The sequence below is a fragment of the Entelurus aequoreus genome, linkage group LG20, assembly GCF_033978785.1.
Source record: "Entelurus aequoreus isolate RoL-2023_Sb linkage group LG20, RoL_Eaeq_v1.1, whole genome shotgun sequence".
NCBI classification, from domain to species: Eukaryota; Metazoa; Chordata; class Actinopteri; order Syngnathiformes; family Syngnathidae; genus Entelurus; species Entelurus aequoreus.
In genome coordinates, this window is record NC_084750.1 from 8,906,901 (window position 1) to 8,926,605 (window position 19,705).

Below are 19,705 nucleotides of genomic sequence, written 5' to 3' on the forward strand. Positions count from 1 at the left end.
TGTCCGTGTTTGCAGGACGCGGCGGCGTTCTGACTTTTGCCGCGCGGGCGATGTGCGCGGGGAATGTGCGCAAAGAGGAGCGCGTGCGGCAGCTGCAGGTTGCCGCTGAAAGTTGCGGAGATGTCCTGCAAGTGCGCGTGAGGGCGCGCGCAGAGGTTCCCGCCATGAGCGTCGCACCACTCGGGGCCACCGGAAGCCCGCAGGCGGCAGTGGCCGCAGCTCGTTGATGGCACTGCGCACCGGGAGGACTTGGTTCGGACGGGTCTTGCACAGAGTGTCGCGGCTGCAGGGCTCCTGGTCCCGGCGCTCCAGCAGCCTCTTGTGTCTCTCCGTCAGCCAGCAGCAGCAGCACGATCCGCCGCGCCGTCATCGGAGCGCGTCCGCGTCCGCCTCCAGGCGCAGTGCACTCGGCTTCCCTCGCCGCGCACGTCGCACCATCCCGGGGAGGAGCGCGGCGGGACATGAGCCCCTCACTCGCCGGCTCCTGGTGGCCATGAAGCGGCAAAACGTGCGGACTTTATCCCTGATCGTGTGCACGTTCACCTACCTGCTGGTGGGGGCCGCCGTCTTCGACGCCCTGGAGTCCGACTTCGAGATGCGGGAGAAGGAGCAGCTGGAAGCCGAGGAGCGGCGCCTGCAGGGGAAGTACAACATCAGCGAGGACGACTACCGCAAGCTGGAGAACATCATCATGGAGGCTGAGCCGCACAGAGCCGGCGTGCAGTGGAAGTTCGCCGGCTCCTTTTACTTTGCCATCACGGTCATCACCACCATCGGTAAGTTGCTGCCACGCACTTTCTGCTGCGCACACTCACTACACCACGCAACAACTTCACCTGTTTTTTACTGCTATTTACAAGTGGGCTTGTGACGTCACTGCTGCGCCCTTACACTCGTGCGCTTTTTCTTAAGGCGCACAATTGCACGCAAAATGTTTGTGCGGCGTCACGATGACTTTTGCCGGACATCCTGGGGAGCACTTTTACTATCTAAGTGGGGGAGTGTTAGTGCAGGTGTACCTAATGTTGTGGCAGGTGTACCTAATGTTGTGGCCAGGTGTGCCTAATGTTGTGGCCGGTGTGCCTAATGTTGTGGCAGGTGTGCCTAATGTTGTGGCCGGTGTACCTAATGTTGTGGCCGGTGTGCCTAATGTTGTGGCAGGTGTACCTAATGTTGTGGCAGGTGTGCCTAATGTTGTGGCAGGTGTACCTAATGTTGTGGCAGGTGTGCCTAATGTTGTGGCAGGTGTGCCTAATGTTGTGGCCGGTGTACCTAATGTTGTGGCCGGTGTACCTAATGTTGTGGCAGGTGTGCCTAATGTTGTGGCAGGTGTACCTAATGTTGTGGCCGGTGTGCCTAATGTTGTGGCAGGTGTGCCTAATGTTGTGGCCGGTGTACCTAATGTTGTGGCCGGTGTGCCTAATGTTGTGGCAGGTGTACCTAATGTTGTGGCAGGTGTGCCTAATGTTGTGGCAGGTGTACCTAATGTTGTGGCAGGTGTGCCTAATGTTGTGGCCGGTGTACCTAATGTTGTGGCCGGTGTACCTAATGTTGTGGCAGGTGTGCCTAATGTTGTGGCAGGTGTACCTAATGTTGTGGCAGGTGTGCCTAATGTTGTGGCAGGTGTACCTAATGTTGTGGCAGGTGTGCCTAATGTTGTGGCCGGTGTACCTAATGTTGTGGCCGGTGTGCCTAATGTTGTGGCAGGTGTGCCTAATGTTGTGGCAGGTGTGCCTAATGTTGTGGGAGGTGTGCCTAATGTTGTGGCCGGTGTGCCTAATGTTGTGGCAGGTGTACCTAATGTTGTGGCAGGTGTGCCTAATGTTGTGGCAGGTGTACCTAATGTTGTGGCAGGTGTGCCTAATGTTGTGGCAGGTGTGCCTAATGTTGTGGCAGGTGTACCTAATGTTGTGGCAGGTGTACCTAATGTTGTGGCAGGTGTACCTAATGTTGTGGCAGGTGTGCCTAATGTTGTGGCAGGTGTACCTAATGTTGTGGCCGGTGTACCTAATGTTGTGGCAGGTGTGCCTAATGTTGTGGCAGGTGTGCCTAATGTTGTGGCAGGTGTACCTAATGTTGTGGCCGGTGTACCTAATGTTGTGGCCGGTGTACCTAATGTTGTGGCCGGTGTACCTAATGTTGTGGCAGGTGTACCTAATGTTGTGGCAGGTGTACCTAATGTTGTGGCCGGTGTACCTAATGTTGTGGCAGGTGTGCCTAATGTTGTGGCAGGTGTACCTAATGTTGTGGCAGGTGTGCCTAATGTTGTGGCAGGTGTGCCTAATGTTGTGGCAGGTGTACCTAATGTTGTGGCAGGTGTACCTAATGTTGTGGCAGGTGTGCCTAATGTTGTGGCAGGTGTACCTAATGTTGTGGCAGGTGTACCTAATGTTGTGGCCGGTGTGCCTAATGTTGTGGCAGGTGTACCTAATGTTGTGGCAGGTGTACCTAATGTTGTGGCCGGTGTGCCTAATGTTGTGGCCGGTGTGCCTAATGTTGTGGCAGGTGTACCTAATGTTGTGGCAGGTGTGCCTAATATTGTGGCAGGTGTACCTAATGTTGTGGCAGGTGTGCCTAATGTTGTGGCAGGTGTGCATGTTGTGGCAGGTGTACCTAATGTTGTGGCAGGTGTGCCTAATGTTGTGGCAGGTGTACCTAATGTTGTGGCAGGTGTACCTAATGTTGTGGCAGGTGTGCCTAATGTTGTGGCAGGTGTGCCTAATGTTGTGGCAGGTGTGCCTAATGTTGTGGCCAGGTGTGCCTAATGTTGTGGCCGGTGTACCTAATGTTGTGGCAGGTGTACCTAATGTTGTGGCAGGTGTGCCTAATGTGGCAAGTGTACCTAATGTTGTGGCAGGTGTGCCTAATGTTGTGGCCGGTGTGCCTAATTTTGTGGCAGGTGTGCCTAATGTTGTGGCCAGGTGTGCCTAATGTTGTGGCCGGTGTACCTAATGTTGTGGCAGGTGTACCTAATGTTGTGGCAGGTGTGCCTAATGTGGCAAGTGTACCTAATGTTGTGGCAGGTGTGCCTAATGTTGTGGCCGGTGTGCCTAATGTTGTGGCAGGTGTGACTAATGTTGTGGCAGGTGTGCCTAATGTTGTGGCAGGTGTACCTAATGTTGTGGCAGGTGTGCCTAATGTTGTGGCAGGTGTGCCTAATGTTGTGGCAGGTGTGCCTAATGTTGTGGCAGGTGTGCCTAATGTTGTGGCAGGTGTGCCTAATGTTGTGGCAGGTGTACCTAATGTTGTGGCAGGTGTGCCTAATGTTGTGGCAGGTGTACCTAATGTTGTGGCAGGTGTGCCTAATGTTGTGGCCGGTGTACCTAATGTTGTGGCAGGTGTGCCTAATGTTGTGGCAGGTGTACCTAATGTTGTGGCCGGTGTACCTAATGTTGTGGCCGGTGTGCCTAATGTTGTGGCCGGTGTGCCTAATGTTGTGGCAGGTGTGCCTAATGTTGTGGCAGGTGTGCCTAATGTTGTGACAGGTGTACCTAATGTTGTGGCCGGTGTGCCTAATGTTGTGGCCGGTGTGCCTAATGTTGTGGCAGGTGTGCCTAATGTTGTGGCCGGTGTACCTAATGTTGTGGCCGGTGTACCTAATGTTGTGGCAGGTGTACCTAATGTTGTGGCAGGTGTGCCTAATGTGGCAAGTGTACCTAATGTTGTGGCAGGTGTGCCTAATGTTGTGGCAGGTGTGCCTAATGTTGTTGCAGGTGTGCCTAATGTTGTGGCAGGTGTGCCTAATGTTGTGGCAGGTGTACCTAATGTTGTGGCAGGTGTGCCTAATGTTGTGGCAGGTGTACCTAATGTTGTGGCAGGTGTACCTAATGTTGTGGCAGGTGTGCCTAATGTTGTGGCAGGTGTGCTTAATGTTGTGGCAGGTGTGCCTAATGTTGTGGCCGGTGTACCTAATGTTGTGGCCGGTGTGCCTAATGTTGTGGCAGGTGTGCCTAATGTTGTGGCAGGTGTGCCTAATGTTGTGGCAGGTGTGCCTAATGTTGTGGCCGGTGTACCTAATGTTGTGGCAGGTGTACCTAATGTTGTGGCCGGTGTACCTAATGTTGTGGCAGGTGTGCCTAATGTTGTGGCCGGTCTGCCTAATGTTGTGGCCGGTGTACCTAATGTTGTGGCAGGTGTGCCTAATGTTGTGGCCGGTCTGCCTAATGTTGTGGCCGGTGTACCTAATGTTGTGGCCGGTGTACCTAATGTTGTGGCAGGTGTACCTAATGTTGTGGCCGGCGTACCTAATGTTGTGGCCGGTGTACCTAATGTTGTGGCAGGTGTACCTAATGTTGTGGCCGGTGTACCTAATGTTGTGGCAGGTGTACCTAATGTTGTGGCAGGTGTACCTAATGTTGTGGCCCGTGTGCCTAATGTTGTGGCAGGTGTACCTAATGTTGTGGCAGGTGTACCTAATGTTGTGGCCCGTGTGCCTAATCTTGTGGCAGGTGTGCCTAATGTTGTGGCCGGTGTGCCTAATGTTGTGGCAGGTGTACCTAATGTTGTGGCCGGTGTGCCTAATGTTGTGGCCGGTGTGCCTAATGTTGTGGCAGGTGTGCCTAATGTTGTGGCAGGTGTACCTAATGTTGTGGCAGGTGTACCTAATGTTGTGGCCGGTTTATTGCGGTTTTGAAGGAGGATAGAGATGCCCTTTCTTTTACACCTGTTGGGAGTGCATTCCACATTGATGTGGCATAGAAAGAGAATGAGTTAAGACCTTTGTTAGTTCGGAATCTGGGTTTAACGTGGTTAGTGGAGCTCCCCCTGGTGTTGTGGTTATGGCGGTCATTTACGTTAAGGAAGTAGTTTGACATGTACTTCGCTATCAGGGAGGTGTAGTGGATTTTATAGACTAGGCTCAGTGCAAGTTGTTTAACTCTGTCCTCCACCTTGAGCCAGCCCACTTTGGAGAAGTGGGTAGGAGTGAGGTGGGATCTGGGGTGGAGGTCTAGAAGTAACCTGACTAGCTTGTTCTGAGATGTTTGGAGTTTAGATTTGAGGGTTTTGGAGGTGCTAGGGTACCAGGAGGTGCATGCGTAATGGAAAAAGGGTTGAAGGAGAGTTCCCGCCAGAATCTTCATGGTGCTTTTGTTGACCAGAGAGGAGATTCTGTAGAGAAATCTCGTTTGTTGGTTGACCTTTTTGATTACCTTGGTTGCCATTTTATCACATGTGTATATACATGTATATAGGTGTATATACTTGTGTATATACATGTATATATGTGTATATACATGTATATACTTGTGTATATACATGTATATACTTGTGTATATACATGTATATATGTGTATATACATGTATATATGTGTATATACATGTATATATGTGTATATACATGTATGTACATGTGTATATACATGTATATACACATATATACATGTATATACGTGTATATACATGTATATACATGTGTATATACATGTATATACACATGTATATGCATGTGTATATACATGTGTATATACATGTGTATATACATGTATATATGTGTATATATATGTGTATATACATGTATATACGTGTATATATGTATATATGTATGTATATATATATATATATATATATATATATATATATATATATATATATATATATATATATATATATATATATATATATATATATATATATATATATGTGTGTGTGTATATGTGTGTGTGTGTGTGTGTGTGTGTATTGGCTTCATGATATTGCCTATGCATTTGATTACATTACATCATATCTACATTTTATGTACACTGTAAAAATACATCAGTAGATTTTGCTGGCAGCTCAGTCACCGGAATTTTATCATAAAATGTAGATGTTTTTTTTTTTTACAGTATTTACTGTAAATAAAGAGACAGGCTACGTTTTTTTTACGGTGAAATTCTGGCAACTGAGCTCCCAGTTTTGTACTGTAAAATCTTTTGTGATTTTTACAGTCTAACTAGCTTTGAGATCATATTGCAAACTGATACTTGAGTGTTTATTTGTGTTTAAACAATAATATACTATTTGACATTGTGAAGTAATATTAAAGTTTAAAATATATGCAGTTGTACAATATTGAGGCATATTATCTCCAGGCTTTCGTGGGCCACATAAAATGATGAAGTGGGCCAGATGTGGCCCCCGGCCCTTGACTTTGACACACGTCCTAAAACATGAATGTTCTGCTCCAACACTTTTTTGGATTGATTGATTGAGACTTTTATTAGTAGGTTGCACAGTACAGTACATATTCTATTTTATTAGTAGGTTGCACGGTACAGTACATATTCTATTTTATTAGTAGGTTGCACGGTACAGTACATATTCTATTTTATTAGTAGGTTGCACAGTACAGTACATATTCTATTTTATTAGTAGGTTGCACGGTACAGTACATATTCTATTTTATTAGTAGGTTGCACAGTACAGTACATATTCTATTTTATTAGTAGGTTGCACAGTACAGTACATATTCTATTTTATTAGTAGGTTGCACAATGAAGTACATATTCCGTACAATTGACCACTAAATGGTAACACCCCAATAAGTTTGTCAACTTGTTTAAGTCGGGGTCCACTTCAATTGATTCATGATACAGATATATACTATCATCATTACATTCACCCCCACACTCATGTGTACATTGTACAGTTGTAATGTTGTTACATTCACCCCCACACTCATGTTGTTACATTCACCCCCACACTCATGTTGTTACATTCACCCCCACACTCATGTGTACATTGTACAGTTGCAATGTTGTTACATTCACCCCCACACTCATGTTGTTACATTCACCCCCACTCACCCCCACACTCATGTTGTTACATTCACCCCCACACTCATGTTGTTACATTCACCCCCACACTCATGTGTACATTGTACAGTTGTAATGTTGTTACATTCACCCCCACACTCATGTTGTTACATTCACCCCCACACTCATGTGTACATTGTACAGTTGTAATGTTGTTACATTCACCCCCACACTCATGTTGTTACATTCACCCCCACACTCATGTTGTTACATTCACCCCCACACTCATGTGTACATTGTACAGTTGTAATGTTGTTACATTCACCCCCACACTCATGTTGTTACATTCACCCCCACACTCATGTGTACATTGTACAGTTGTAATGTTGTTACATTCACCCCCACACTCATGTTGTTACATTCACCCCCACACTCATGTGTACATTGTACAGTTGTAATGTTGTTACATTCACCCCCACACTCATGTTGTTACATTCACCCCCACACTCATGTTGTTACATTCACCCCTACACTCATGTGTACATTGTACAGTTGTAATGTTGTTACATTCACCCCCACACTCATGTTGTTACATTCACCCCCACACTCATGTGTACATTGTACAGTTGTAATGTTGTTACATTCACCCCCACACTCATGTTGTTACATTCACCCCCACACTCATGTGTACATTGTACAGTTGTAATGTTGTTACATTCACCCCCACACTCATGTTGTTACATTCACCCCCACACTCATGTGTACATTGTACAGTTGTAATGTTGTTACATTCACCCCCACACTCATGTTGTTACATTCACCCCCACACTCATGTTGTTACATTCACCCCTACACTCATGTGTACATTGTACAGTTGTAATGTTGTTACATTCACCCCCACACTCATGTTGTTACATTCACCCCCACACTCATGTGTACATTGTACAGTTGTAATGTTGTTACATTCACCCCCACACTCATGTTGTTACATTCACCCCCACACTCATGTGTACATTGTACAGTTGTAATGTTGTTACATTCACCCCCACACTCATGTTGTTACATTCACCCCCACACTCATGTTGTTACATTCACCCCCACACGCATGTGTACATTGTACAGTTGTAATGTTGTTACATTCACCCCCACACTCATGTTGTTACATTCACCCCCACACTCATGTTGTTACATTCACCCCCACACGCATGTGTACATTGTACAGTTGTAATGTTGTTACATTCACCCCCACACTCATGTTGTTACATTCACCCCCACACGCATGTGTACATTGTACAGTTGTAATGTTGTTACATTCACCCCCACACTCATGTTGTTACATTCACCCCCACACTCATGTGTACATTGTACAGTTGTAATGTTGTTACATTCACCCCCACACTCATGTTGTTACATTCACCCCCACACTCATGTGTACATTGTACAGTTGTAATGTTGTTACATTCACCCCCACACTCATGTTGTTACATTCACCCCCACACTCATGTTGTTACATTCACCCCCACACTCATGTGTACATTGTACAGTTGTAATGTTGTTACATTCACCCCCACACTCATGTTGTTACATTCACCCCCACACTCATGTTGTTACATTCACCCTCATGTTGTTACATTCACCCCCACACTCATGTTGTTACATTCACCCCCACACTCATGTTGTTACATTCACCCCCACATTCATGTTGTTACATTCACCCCCACACTCATGTTGTTACATTCACCCCCACACTCATGTTGTTACATTCACCCCCACACTCATGTTGTTACATTCACCCCCACACTCATGTTGTTACATTCACCCCCACATTCATGTTGTTACATTCACCCCCACACTCATGTTGTTACATTCACCCCCACACTCATGTTGTTACATTCACCCCCACACTCATGTTGTTACATTCACCCCCACACTCATGTGTACATTGTACAGTTGTAATGTTGTTACATTCACCCCCACATTCATGTTGTTACATTCACCCCCACACTCATGTTGTTACATTCACCCCCACACTCATGTTGTTACATTCACCCCCACATTCATGTTGTTACATTCACCCCCACACTCATGTTGTTACATTCACCCCCACACTCATGTGTACATTGTACAGTTGTAATGTTGTTACATTCACCCCCACATTCATGTTGTTACATTCACCCCCACACTCATGTTGTTACATTCACCCCCACACTCATGTTGTTACATTCACCCCCACACTCATGTGTACATTGTACAGTTGTAATGTTGTTACATTCACCCCCACACTCATGTTGTTACATTCACCCCCACACTCATGTTGTTACATTCACCCCCACACTCATGTGTACATTGTACAGTTGTAATGTTGTTACATTCACCCCCACACTCATGTGTACATTGTACAGTTGTAATGTTGTTACATTCACCCCCACACTCATGTTGTTACATTCACCCCCACACTCATGTTGTTACATTCACCCCCACACTCATGTGTACATTGTACAGTTGTAATGTTGTTACATTCACCCCCACACTCATGTTGTTACATTCACCCCCACACTCATGTTGTTACATTCACCCCCACACTCATGTGTACATTGTACAGTTGTAATGTTGTTACATTCACCCCCACACTCATGTTGTTACATTCACCCCCACACTCATGTTGTTACATTCACCCCCACACTCATGTTGTTACATTTACCCCCACACTCATGTTGTTACATTCACCCCCACACTCATGTTGTTACATTCACCCCCACACTCATGTGTACATTGTACAGTTGTAATGTTGTTACATTCACCCCCACACTCATGTTGTTACATTCACCCCCACACTCATGTGTACATTGTACAGTTGTAATGTTGTTACATTCACCCCCACACTCATGTTGTTACATTCACCCCCACACTCATGTTGTTACATTCACCCCCACACTCATGTGTACATTGTACAGTTGTAATGTTGTTACATTCACCCCCACACTCATGTTGTTACATTCACCCCCACACTCATGTTGTTACATTCACCCCCACTCACCCCCACACTCATGTTGTTACATTCACCCCCACACTCATGTTGTTACATTCACCCCCACACTCATGTGTACATTGTACAGTTGTAATGTTGTTACATTCACCCCCACACTCATGTTGTTACATTCACCCCCACACTCATGTTGTTACATTCACCCCCACACTCATGTGTACATTGTACAGTTGTAATGTTGTTACATTCACCCCCACACTCATGTTGTTACATTCACCCCCACACTCATGTTGTTACATTCACCCCCACACTCATGTGTACATTGTACAGTTGTAATGTTGTTACATTCACCCCCACACTCATGTTGTTACATTCACCCCCACACTCATGTTGTTACATTCACCCCTACACTCATGTGTACATTGTACAGTTGTAATGTTGTTACATTCACCCCCACACTCATGTTGTTACATTCACCCCCACACTCATGTTGTTACATTCACCCCCACAGGCAAGTGAATATTAAAAAGGTCGTAACATTAAACTCATAATAACACAACTACTTTTTGATAGCACAAACATTTGGGACAGGTTATAAAATACACGTACAATTTAGTGTTTGACAATTGTTTAAACCCCTGAACTGCACACATGAAAATATTTGTAGCACAAAGACAGAAGCGTAAGCTGGGCTGCTTGTCAACAACAACAACAACAACAACAACAATAAAAGCACAATAGCAGCATTTATTTCCGCAGCGTTTGGAAGTGAGCGATGTTGCTGTAAAACTAAGAGTGTGCCACCTCCATTATGAGCTGTTATTGGAGGTGAGCACTAATGCACCTCACACTCTTTGCCAGGCAACACTCCAGTGTGTGTGTGTGTGTGTGTGTGTGTGTGTGTGTGTGTGTGTGTGTGTGTGTGTGTGTGTGTGTGTGTGTGTGTGTGTGTGTGTGTGTGTGTGTGTGTGTGTGTGTGTGTGTGTGTGTGTGTGTGTGTGTGTCTGTGTGTGACAACACTCCAGTGTGTGTGTGACATGGTTTCCAGGCTACGCTGTAATATTCATGTGACCATCCAGCATGTAAACCAGGGCGGGCGCCATCACATGTTTTCTCCCAGCTCTTTAACTTTGTGTTTGTGTGCTCCAACTGGAGTTTGATGCTCAACTCCTCAGCAGAAGATGGAGGCCAGTTGATGTTCTTTACAAACACTTTGGCGTCAACAAACCCCGTTTCCATAGGACTTGGGAAATGGTGTAAATATAAACGCAATACAAAATCATTGTATTCTGTTTATATTGACATCTAACACCATTTCCCAACTCCTATGGAAACGGGGTTTGTAGTTTGAGCGGTCATGTGACTGCCAGGCTGCCTTTCGTCGGCGGAATGGAGTCAAAGGTCACCGTTGGAGTCATGTGACACGAGTCTCTCTCACCACACAAATGATGCACTAATCAATAGATAATTAATACTCCTAAGGACGATATCAATAAATGTAGCGATCGGAATGGAACTGGTGGGGCTGTATAGCTCGGTCGGTAGAGCGGCCGTGCCAGCAAGTTGAGGGTTCCAGGTTCGATCCCCGCTCCCGCCATCCTAGTCACTGCCGTTGTGACACTTGAGCCACCTGCTCCCAGTGACACCCACACTGCTTTAAATGGAACTTACATATTGGCTTTCACTATGTAAAGTGCTTTGAGTCACTAGAGAAAAGCGCTATATAAATATAATTCAATTCAATACAATTTCCTCGTCACAAAAATACTCAAGTAAAAGTAAAAAACAACTACAATTTATCCAAAAATTTACTTAAGTAAAATAATGGAGTAAAAATAGTGTTTAGGGGTGTAAAAAAATTGATTTTTAAATTATTATTAATTATTATTTTTAGCGATTCTTAATTAATTGAAAAAAAATCATATTTATTTATTTATTTATTTATTTTAATCTGTCCTGTCCAGCCAACCAGACAAATCATATTGTCCATTCTATGTGTCATACTTGATCATTTTGCGATATTGCCATATTTTTGCTGAAAGGATTTAGTAGAGAAAATCGACGATAAAGTTTGCAACTTTTGCTCGCTGATAAAAAAAAGCCTTGCCTGTAGCGGAAGTAGCGTGACGTCACAGGAGCTAGTATTCCTCACAATTCCCCGTTGTTTACAATGGAGCGAGAGAGATTCGGACCGAGAAAGTGATGATTACCCCATTAATTTGAGCGAGGATGAAAGATTCATGGATGAGGAACGTTAGAGTGAAGGACTTGAGAGGCAGTGATGGACGTATCTTTTTTCGCTCTGACCGTAACTTAGGTACAAGCTGGCTCATTGGATTCCACACTCTCTCCTTTTTCTATTGTGGATCACGGATTTGTATTTTAAACCACCTCGGATACTATATCCTCTTGAAAATGAGAGTCGAGAACACGAAATGGACATTCACAGTGACTGAACATGTAAATACACGATTAATAATTCAGCTTTGCGAAGCTAAAAAAATAGAAGCTAACCTAGCTACGTAGCCAATGTGATAGCATAGCAGTCTCAAATGCAGATAGAAACTAAATAAAAAAAACCCTGACTGGATGGATAGACAGAAGATCAATAATACTATTAAACCATGAACATGTAAATACACGATTAATAATATTCCGCTTGGCGAAGCTAAAAAAACAGAAGCTAACCTAGCTGCGTAGCTAACTTAGATGCGGCGGCGGGCGTTGTACGCTTTTGACGACACCCCGGCCGCCATCAGAGTCAGCAAGAAACATATATTTCCCCAAAGTTACGTACGTCACATGCACATATCGACACGCACGTACGGGCAAGCGATCAAATGTTTGGAAGCCAAAGCTGTACTCACTGTAGTGCGTCTGCTATCCTGCTCAAAACACAACACAACCTCCTGGTGTTGGTGTTGCTGTAGTCCGCCGCTCCACCGATCCCACCTACAACTTTCTTATTTGCAGTCTCCATTGTCCATTAAACAAATTGCTCAATGGCTTTATTAACAAGCGGTAACTGGTTGTAGTTCAAAAAGTAACACACACACATACACGAGCTGCTGTTAGCCAAAAGTCACGCTCACACACACTCAAGTTCTCCGCCAACTCACTCGCGCATGCACGTTCCCCAAACCCTTAAAGACACAGTACACTAATGCAAATATCACAGATATTACAGTATTGTACTTAGCCGCTAAGACACCGATCGATCCCACCTACAGCTTTCTTCTTTGCAGCCTCCATTGTTCATTAAACAAATTGCAAAAGATTCACCAACACAGATGTCCACAATACTGTGGAATTATGTGGTGAAAACAAGAGGCTTTTCTATCGGGTCCGACGGGGTCCAACCACTTCCGTGCATTTTGTGACGTCACGCGCATAAATCATATCCAAAGGAGTTTTTCAACCGGAAGTGTGGCGGGAAGTTTAAAATGTCACTTTATAAGTTAACCCGGCCGTATTGGCATGTGTTGCAATGTTAACATTTCATCATTGATATATAAACTATCAGACTGCGTGGTCGCTAGTAGTGGCTTTCAGTAGGCCTTTAAAGTAGCAATGATAGTCACACACACACTAGGTGTGGTGAAATGATCCTCTGCATTTGACCCATCCCCTTGTTCACCCCCTGGGAGGTGAGGGGAGCAGTGAGCAGCAGTGGTGCCGCGCCCGGGAATCATTTTTGGTGATGTAACCCCCAATTCCAAGCCTTGATGCTGAGTGCCAAGCAGGGAGGTAATGGCTCCCATTTGTATAGTCTTTGGTATGACTCGGCCGGGGTTTGAACTCACAACCTACCCATCTCAGGGCATTTTTTTGAACTTGTAAAAATTATAGTTACATTTCCAGAATGGTGAAATGTGTTAAAGGTGGAATGGTTAGAATTTGTTGAAAAATGTGGAAATGGTGGAAGTTTGGAAAATGGCCAATTCATTTTGAATGGGAAAAATGTCCCGGAAAACCTGGAATTCTGGAAAATCATGGAATTTTTTTAAACTTGGAAAAATGATAGTTAAATTTCCAGAATGGTGAAATGTGTTAAAGGTGCAATGGTTAGAATTGGTTGAAAAATGTGGAAAGGGTGGAAGTTTGAAAAATGGCCAATTCATTTTGAATGGGAAAAATGTCCCGGAAAACCTGGAATTCTGGGAAATCTGGGAATTTTTGGAATTTGTCAAGGGTAAGCCCACGATTCCCGAATAGGCTGAATAGTTTGAAGTTGGAACAGTTTGAATCAGGTGAAAAATGTGGAAGGTGGAGCGTGCCAAAATCTGGAGAAGAAGAAGTAGAGGAATAATAATAAATAGATGAATTGTGGTGTAGAAAACTGCTTATAATTGTGTGAATGCTTTGGAGCATTCACACAATTATAATAACCCAGGCCTCTTTCGTATGTGGATTTAAATCCGATGTGACTGCAGTCTGGACTATCAGGCGGCGTTTATCACACCTGCACCTCATCAAAAGGTGACAAACGTTGCAATCCTTTGCCAAAATAGAAGTGAAAGTAAATAAAGTTCCTGTTAAAGTAGCAATGATAGTCACACACTCACACTAGGTGTGGTGAAATTATCCTCGGCATTTGACCCATCACCCTTGTTCACCCCCTGGGAAGTGAGGGGAGCAGTGAGCAGCAGCGGTGGCCGCGCCCGGGAATCATTTTTGGTGATTTAACCCCCAATTCCAAGCCTTGATGCTGAGTGCCAAGCAGGGAGGTAATGGCTCCCATTTTATAGTCTTTGGTATGACTCGGCCGGGGTTTGAACTCACAACCTACCCATCTCAGGGCGGACACTCGAACCACTCGATGTAGATTGATGATCTAGATCTGCTGTACACTTTGACTTTAGAAAAGAGAAATGTTGGATATTTTTCTTTTTGACTTATTGGTATTTGACTTTGTTCAATGTTTGGGTAGAATTGTATTTAAAGCAACAGTTTTCTTTGAAGTAATATAGAAATGTATCAAAGCTGTTTGTCTCTTGTATGAAGGAATGTAGTTCATCATAGAACTGGTACACAATGTGACTTAAAAAGTCTTGATTTTGAATGAAGAATGGATTCTGAATGGAATGGTTACCCCCAAGAAGGGAATGGAATGGTGTGGCACCCAGAGAGTCACAGCCCTCCTAGCATTCCTGCACACCTCTGAATAGAACTGACAACACAAATTGCTACTTTGTCCTCTGACATTTATTCTTCTACCCTCCCTGAATGTTGGCATGAGTAAAGAGTCCTTTAAGTTCCAGCTGACAAAAACAACTTGAGGTTGTTTGTTGATATTTTGCACAAGAAAGTGAGTGCAAGGGTAGTCTCACAAAGTAACGTACATGATTATGTACATGGAAGCACAAAGTAACGTACATGATTATGTACATGCAGAGCACACACATGGAAGAATCATGGTCATTATTTTCTATGAACTGATAAACAATAAAACCATGTAGGATAAAGGTAAGCTCTTCACTATCTTTTAAACGTGTACAAAAGCCTTAGAAATGAGAGTTTAAGGGAGATAAATGGACATCACATTTCTATTTACTGACATATATTCAGTAAACTTCGTGGATAGGAATATTGATGCTAACTTTGTAGTCCGAGGCCAGTCTGCTGCTCTGCACTCTGGACTTCAGAAGCTTCTTTGCTCAAACCTCCAACTCTGACTTTTGTTTTGCTGAACAGGAGTTGGCAAATATACATACACTACCGTTCAAAAGTTTGGGGTCACCCAAACAATTTAGTGGAATAGCCTTCATTTCTAAGAACAAGAATAGACTGTGGAGTTTCAGATGAAAGTTCTCTTTTTCTGGCCATTTTGAGCGTTTAATGGACCCCACAAATGTGATGCTCCAGAAACTCAATCTGCTCAAAGGAAGGTCAAGTTTTGTAGCTTCTGTAACGAGCTAAAGTGTTTTCAGATGTGTGAACATGATTGCACAAGGGTTTTCTAATCATCAATTAGCCTTCTGAGCCAATGAGCAAACACATTGTACCATTAGAACACTGGAGTGATAGTTGCTGGAAATGGGCCTCTATACACCTATGTAGATATTGCACCAAAAAGCAGACATTTGCAGCTAGAATAGTCATTTACCACATTAGCAATGTATAGAGTGTATTTCTGTAAAGTTAAGACTAGTTTAAAGTTATCTTCATTGAAAAGTACAGTGCTTTTCCTTCAAAAATAAGGACATTTACATGTAACCCCAAACTTTTGAACGCTAGTATATATATATATATATATATATACATAACATGAATGAGTATTATTTGCTAAAGTATTTAAAAGTAACAATAAGATAGTTTTTGAAAGGAGGCCGGGGGACACGTAGAGATGAAAGCCGTATATTCTGCACAATTTCCACAAAGGACAATGTGCCTTAACAGACTTTCAATCAATCAATCAAAGTTTACTTATATAGCCCTAAATCACGAGTGTCTCAAAGGGCTGCACAAGCCACAACCACATCCTGGGCTCAGATCCCAAGACTTTGCGTTCTGAAATTCATCAGCGGGAGTAAAAGTGACTCAGCTGACAAAAATAGAAACAAGTTTGACTTGATTCAAGTCTCTCGTCTATCAGACACGCTCATAACTCATATGAGTCGATTACGCCATTTTTTACTATTTTTTCCCAGGTGGCAAACCTTTGGAATAGGGTCCAGTTGGTCTCGATACCTTGTTTTGTTATATTTTATTATGTACGTTTTATTTTAATCCGGTATGTTGTTCACTTTCACATTGCAGACAAAGCTTTTGTCCAGTGACTTCCCAGCCCCCACAATGCATTACTAAATCCCAGGGCCCTTCAAGGCCGATATAAAATTGCCTCAAGCAGGCTGTTGCAGGCCCCGCCTACATTTTTGTAGCTGAAAGTTTGCTGCACCTGGCTAGAAAGCAAGCCTAAAATCACTACTGTGTTCATTTTTATCCGCAAGGTCCACAACTCTAAAATATTGTCTCCGTTATCACTTTAATGAGCAACATTAAGATAGAGTAGGCTTTATAAACAAGGCAGATGTTTTATGTAACGAGTATATTTAATGTTTTCACACAGTTTGAACAGTAACACTGTGTTTGAATATAGGAAAATAAAACCCTGTACTGTAATCAAGTGATTGTTTGGCATACCCTTTAATCTAAAGGCTTAGTGGCCACATGCGTGGACAGCACCTTTTAGCTCTTATTTCCCAAATTGTGTACACTACTGAATTGGGGTCTTATGGCCACTTATGTGGACACTTATACTGCCATCTGGTGGTGTCAGAAGAGTACAACATACAATGGAATTTGGGGGGAAAAAGTGTAAAAATAAGAATTAGCATGTCACTAAACATGAAGTACACGTTTGTGTACTTATGGACTAAGTACATCATATCAAAAGATGATTCTTAGTTTTTATTCTAATTAGGGTCCAATAAGCCCAAATAACAAAGAGAAATTAAAAAAAAACCATGTAAACAAACAGCTTGGGCCTTAAGAGGTTTTTAATGCTGACTGAGCAGTTTGCTTTTACAACATTGGTTCTGTTCCTGCTGTGTTCATAAATGACCATATGGTCAACGAGACCCATTGCCCACTTTCTCATGCACTCCAAATCAACGTTCCCTCTAAGGCAAATCTATGCCACACACAAAATCTAATAAAAAAATAAGCGCATAACAATTTTCGACACCCGGACAAGACAGAGAAAACAGTTTTCGTCATCCTTGTTCAAATATTGTAACGTCCGTCGAGACGCTTTGAGGACATGAATTCCATCCATCACTTTACTGAGCAAAAGTCTTTATTGTCGGCCATAAACACATCACCAAAACATTAGTAAAAAAAATGATATCTATCAAAAGTGGTCATTTTCTGCAGTACAAACCAGACCAAAAGCAACTTTGTTATATCAACAGCACCCGCTCGCTCTTTCTCACTTGCGCCAACACATGCACATATGGCACTTAGCCAGTGATGCGTTTACAGACACACAAAAAGTGGGACAACTCCAACACCACACATAAAGTGTCATTCCAGGTGGTTACACTATGATTTACCAATCAAATGTGTGCTTATTCTAGTATCATTTATTAGGAATCTTCATTTATAAATATGAATCATGAAATGCTGTTAGTATATTAAATAAATACTAATAAAAATGAAGTTGCAGTAATGTACACATGATCCCCTGCTTACATCTCATTGTGCAACATGTGGATGTTTTAAAGGGAACTAAAGGGGTACAAATAATTTCCAAAGCAGGACCTCCACCCAGACAAACAATACAAGTACACAGTTGATGAAAAACTATATTTGTTGTTATTGTCATTGTAAGTGGGCCTAAACACTTCTATTACAAATGCTGTCATTTGATTCTAATAATGAGAGAATGTTGTCTGTCTATCTGTGTTGGCCCTGCCATGAGGTGGGGACTTGTCCAGGGTGTACCCCGCCTTCCGCCCGAATGCAGCTGAGATAGGCTCCAGCACCCCGAAAGGGACAAGCGGTATATAATGGATGGATGGATGGAGATGTAGTCATGTTTGGGCCAGGTGTGGTGCTGGTGTAGCCACAGTGTGCAGGTGTGATGGTGCTCACATGGCCTCCACTCAATGTGCTGCTGGTGTAGCCACAGTGTGCAGGTGTGATGGTGCTCACATGGCCTCCACTCAATGTGGTGCTGGTGTAGCCACAGTGTGCAGGTGTGATGGTGCTCACATGGCCTCCACTCAATGTGGTGCTGGTGTAGCCACAGTGTGCAGGTGTGATGGTGCTCACATGGCCTCCACTCAATGTGGTGCTGGTGTAGCCACAGTGTGCAGGTGTGATGGTGCTCACATGGCCTCCACTCAATGCTCACGGACTCACACACATGAACAATTAGAGGGAACATTGCTCCAAATCATTATTCAAGTTTTTTTTTAAAGTTTTGAAGTCTGGGAAATGAATCCAATTATCACCTGCTTCCAATTAACGCCTCTTTGCCTTTTTGCACTGTGTCTAAAATAAACACCTGGGCTATAACGAGAGTGTCAGTGGACCAACCATGTGACTTGTCACAGCCAATCAGCAAGGACGACAGTATTCCTCCTAGTAGGGACAGTAAGAGTGGACATACATGAACATATCAACATAACACGTGAGCGCGCTCCAATCCCCACTATCACGCCACTTCCTGCTTCCTCGTTACCGTCCTAGCGCCGTCAGACTGGCATTTTTGATGACGCTGAAAGCCACGCCCCCCTGACCTTCATCCCCGTACGACCCGCAGCTTGACTCTGGTTGCTCGTGTAAGTGCACCCAGCGTGACACTTGGAGGCGCTCACGTTGCCAGGAGACGTCTCAGCTAAATGTGTGGAAACATCAACAGTGGTGTATTTATGTTCTTTGTCTGTCACATCAAGCTATAATTAAACATGTTAATCATTTCACTAATAACACTTCATCATAACATAACTACAGTATGTCTGCAACATCACACACAACTTTCACTGTTAACTCTTTTTATTATTGCACACTGCGTTTTATTTCTTTTTATTTGTAATACTTTGTGACATTTTCATCAACCTAAAAGCATCCTGCGGACAAAAGTGTTGCATATTAGCATGTCTGCTAAAACTGTCAAACAATGCAACCGCTCAGTCCTTCTCATAGACAATAAATACATCAAATAAAGTCAAGATCATCATTTTACCAGAATAAACTCATATAACACTATCAGGACAAATGGTATTTTACAGGAAAATACTCTGAATTTCACCATGCAAAATGTGAAATGCGTATATATGTGTATATGTATATATGCATATATGTGTGTATATATGCATATATGTGTGTGTATGTATATATGCATATATGTGTGTATATATGCATATATGTGTGTGTATGTATATATGCATATATGTGTGTATGTATATATGCATATATGTGTGTGTATGTATATATGCATATATGTGTGTATATATGCATATATGTGTGTGTATGTATA

The 19,705-nt window shown here is 43.4% G+C and overlaps 1 protein-coding gene across 1 annotated transcript in view; it reads left to right on the top strand.

The window, feature by feature from the left end:
• The window catches only part of kcnk9 (potassium channel, subfamily K, member 9), a 77,918-nt gene continuing 58,213 nt past the window's right edge, over nt 1-19,705 (top strand). Inside the window, exon 1 of the mRNA XM_062029350.1 lies at nt 1-776. Coding sequence (XP_061885334.1) covers nt 227-776 — 550 coding nt within the window. The 5' untranslated portion in view covers nt 1-226. The remainder of the gene's footprint in view (nt 777-19,705) is intronic.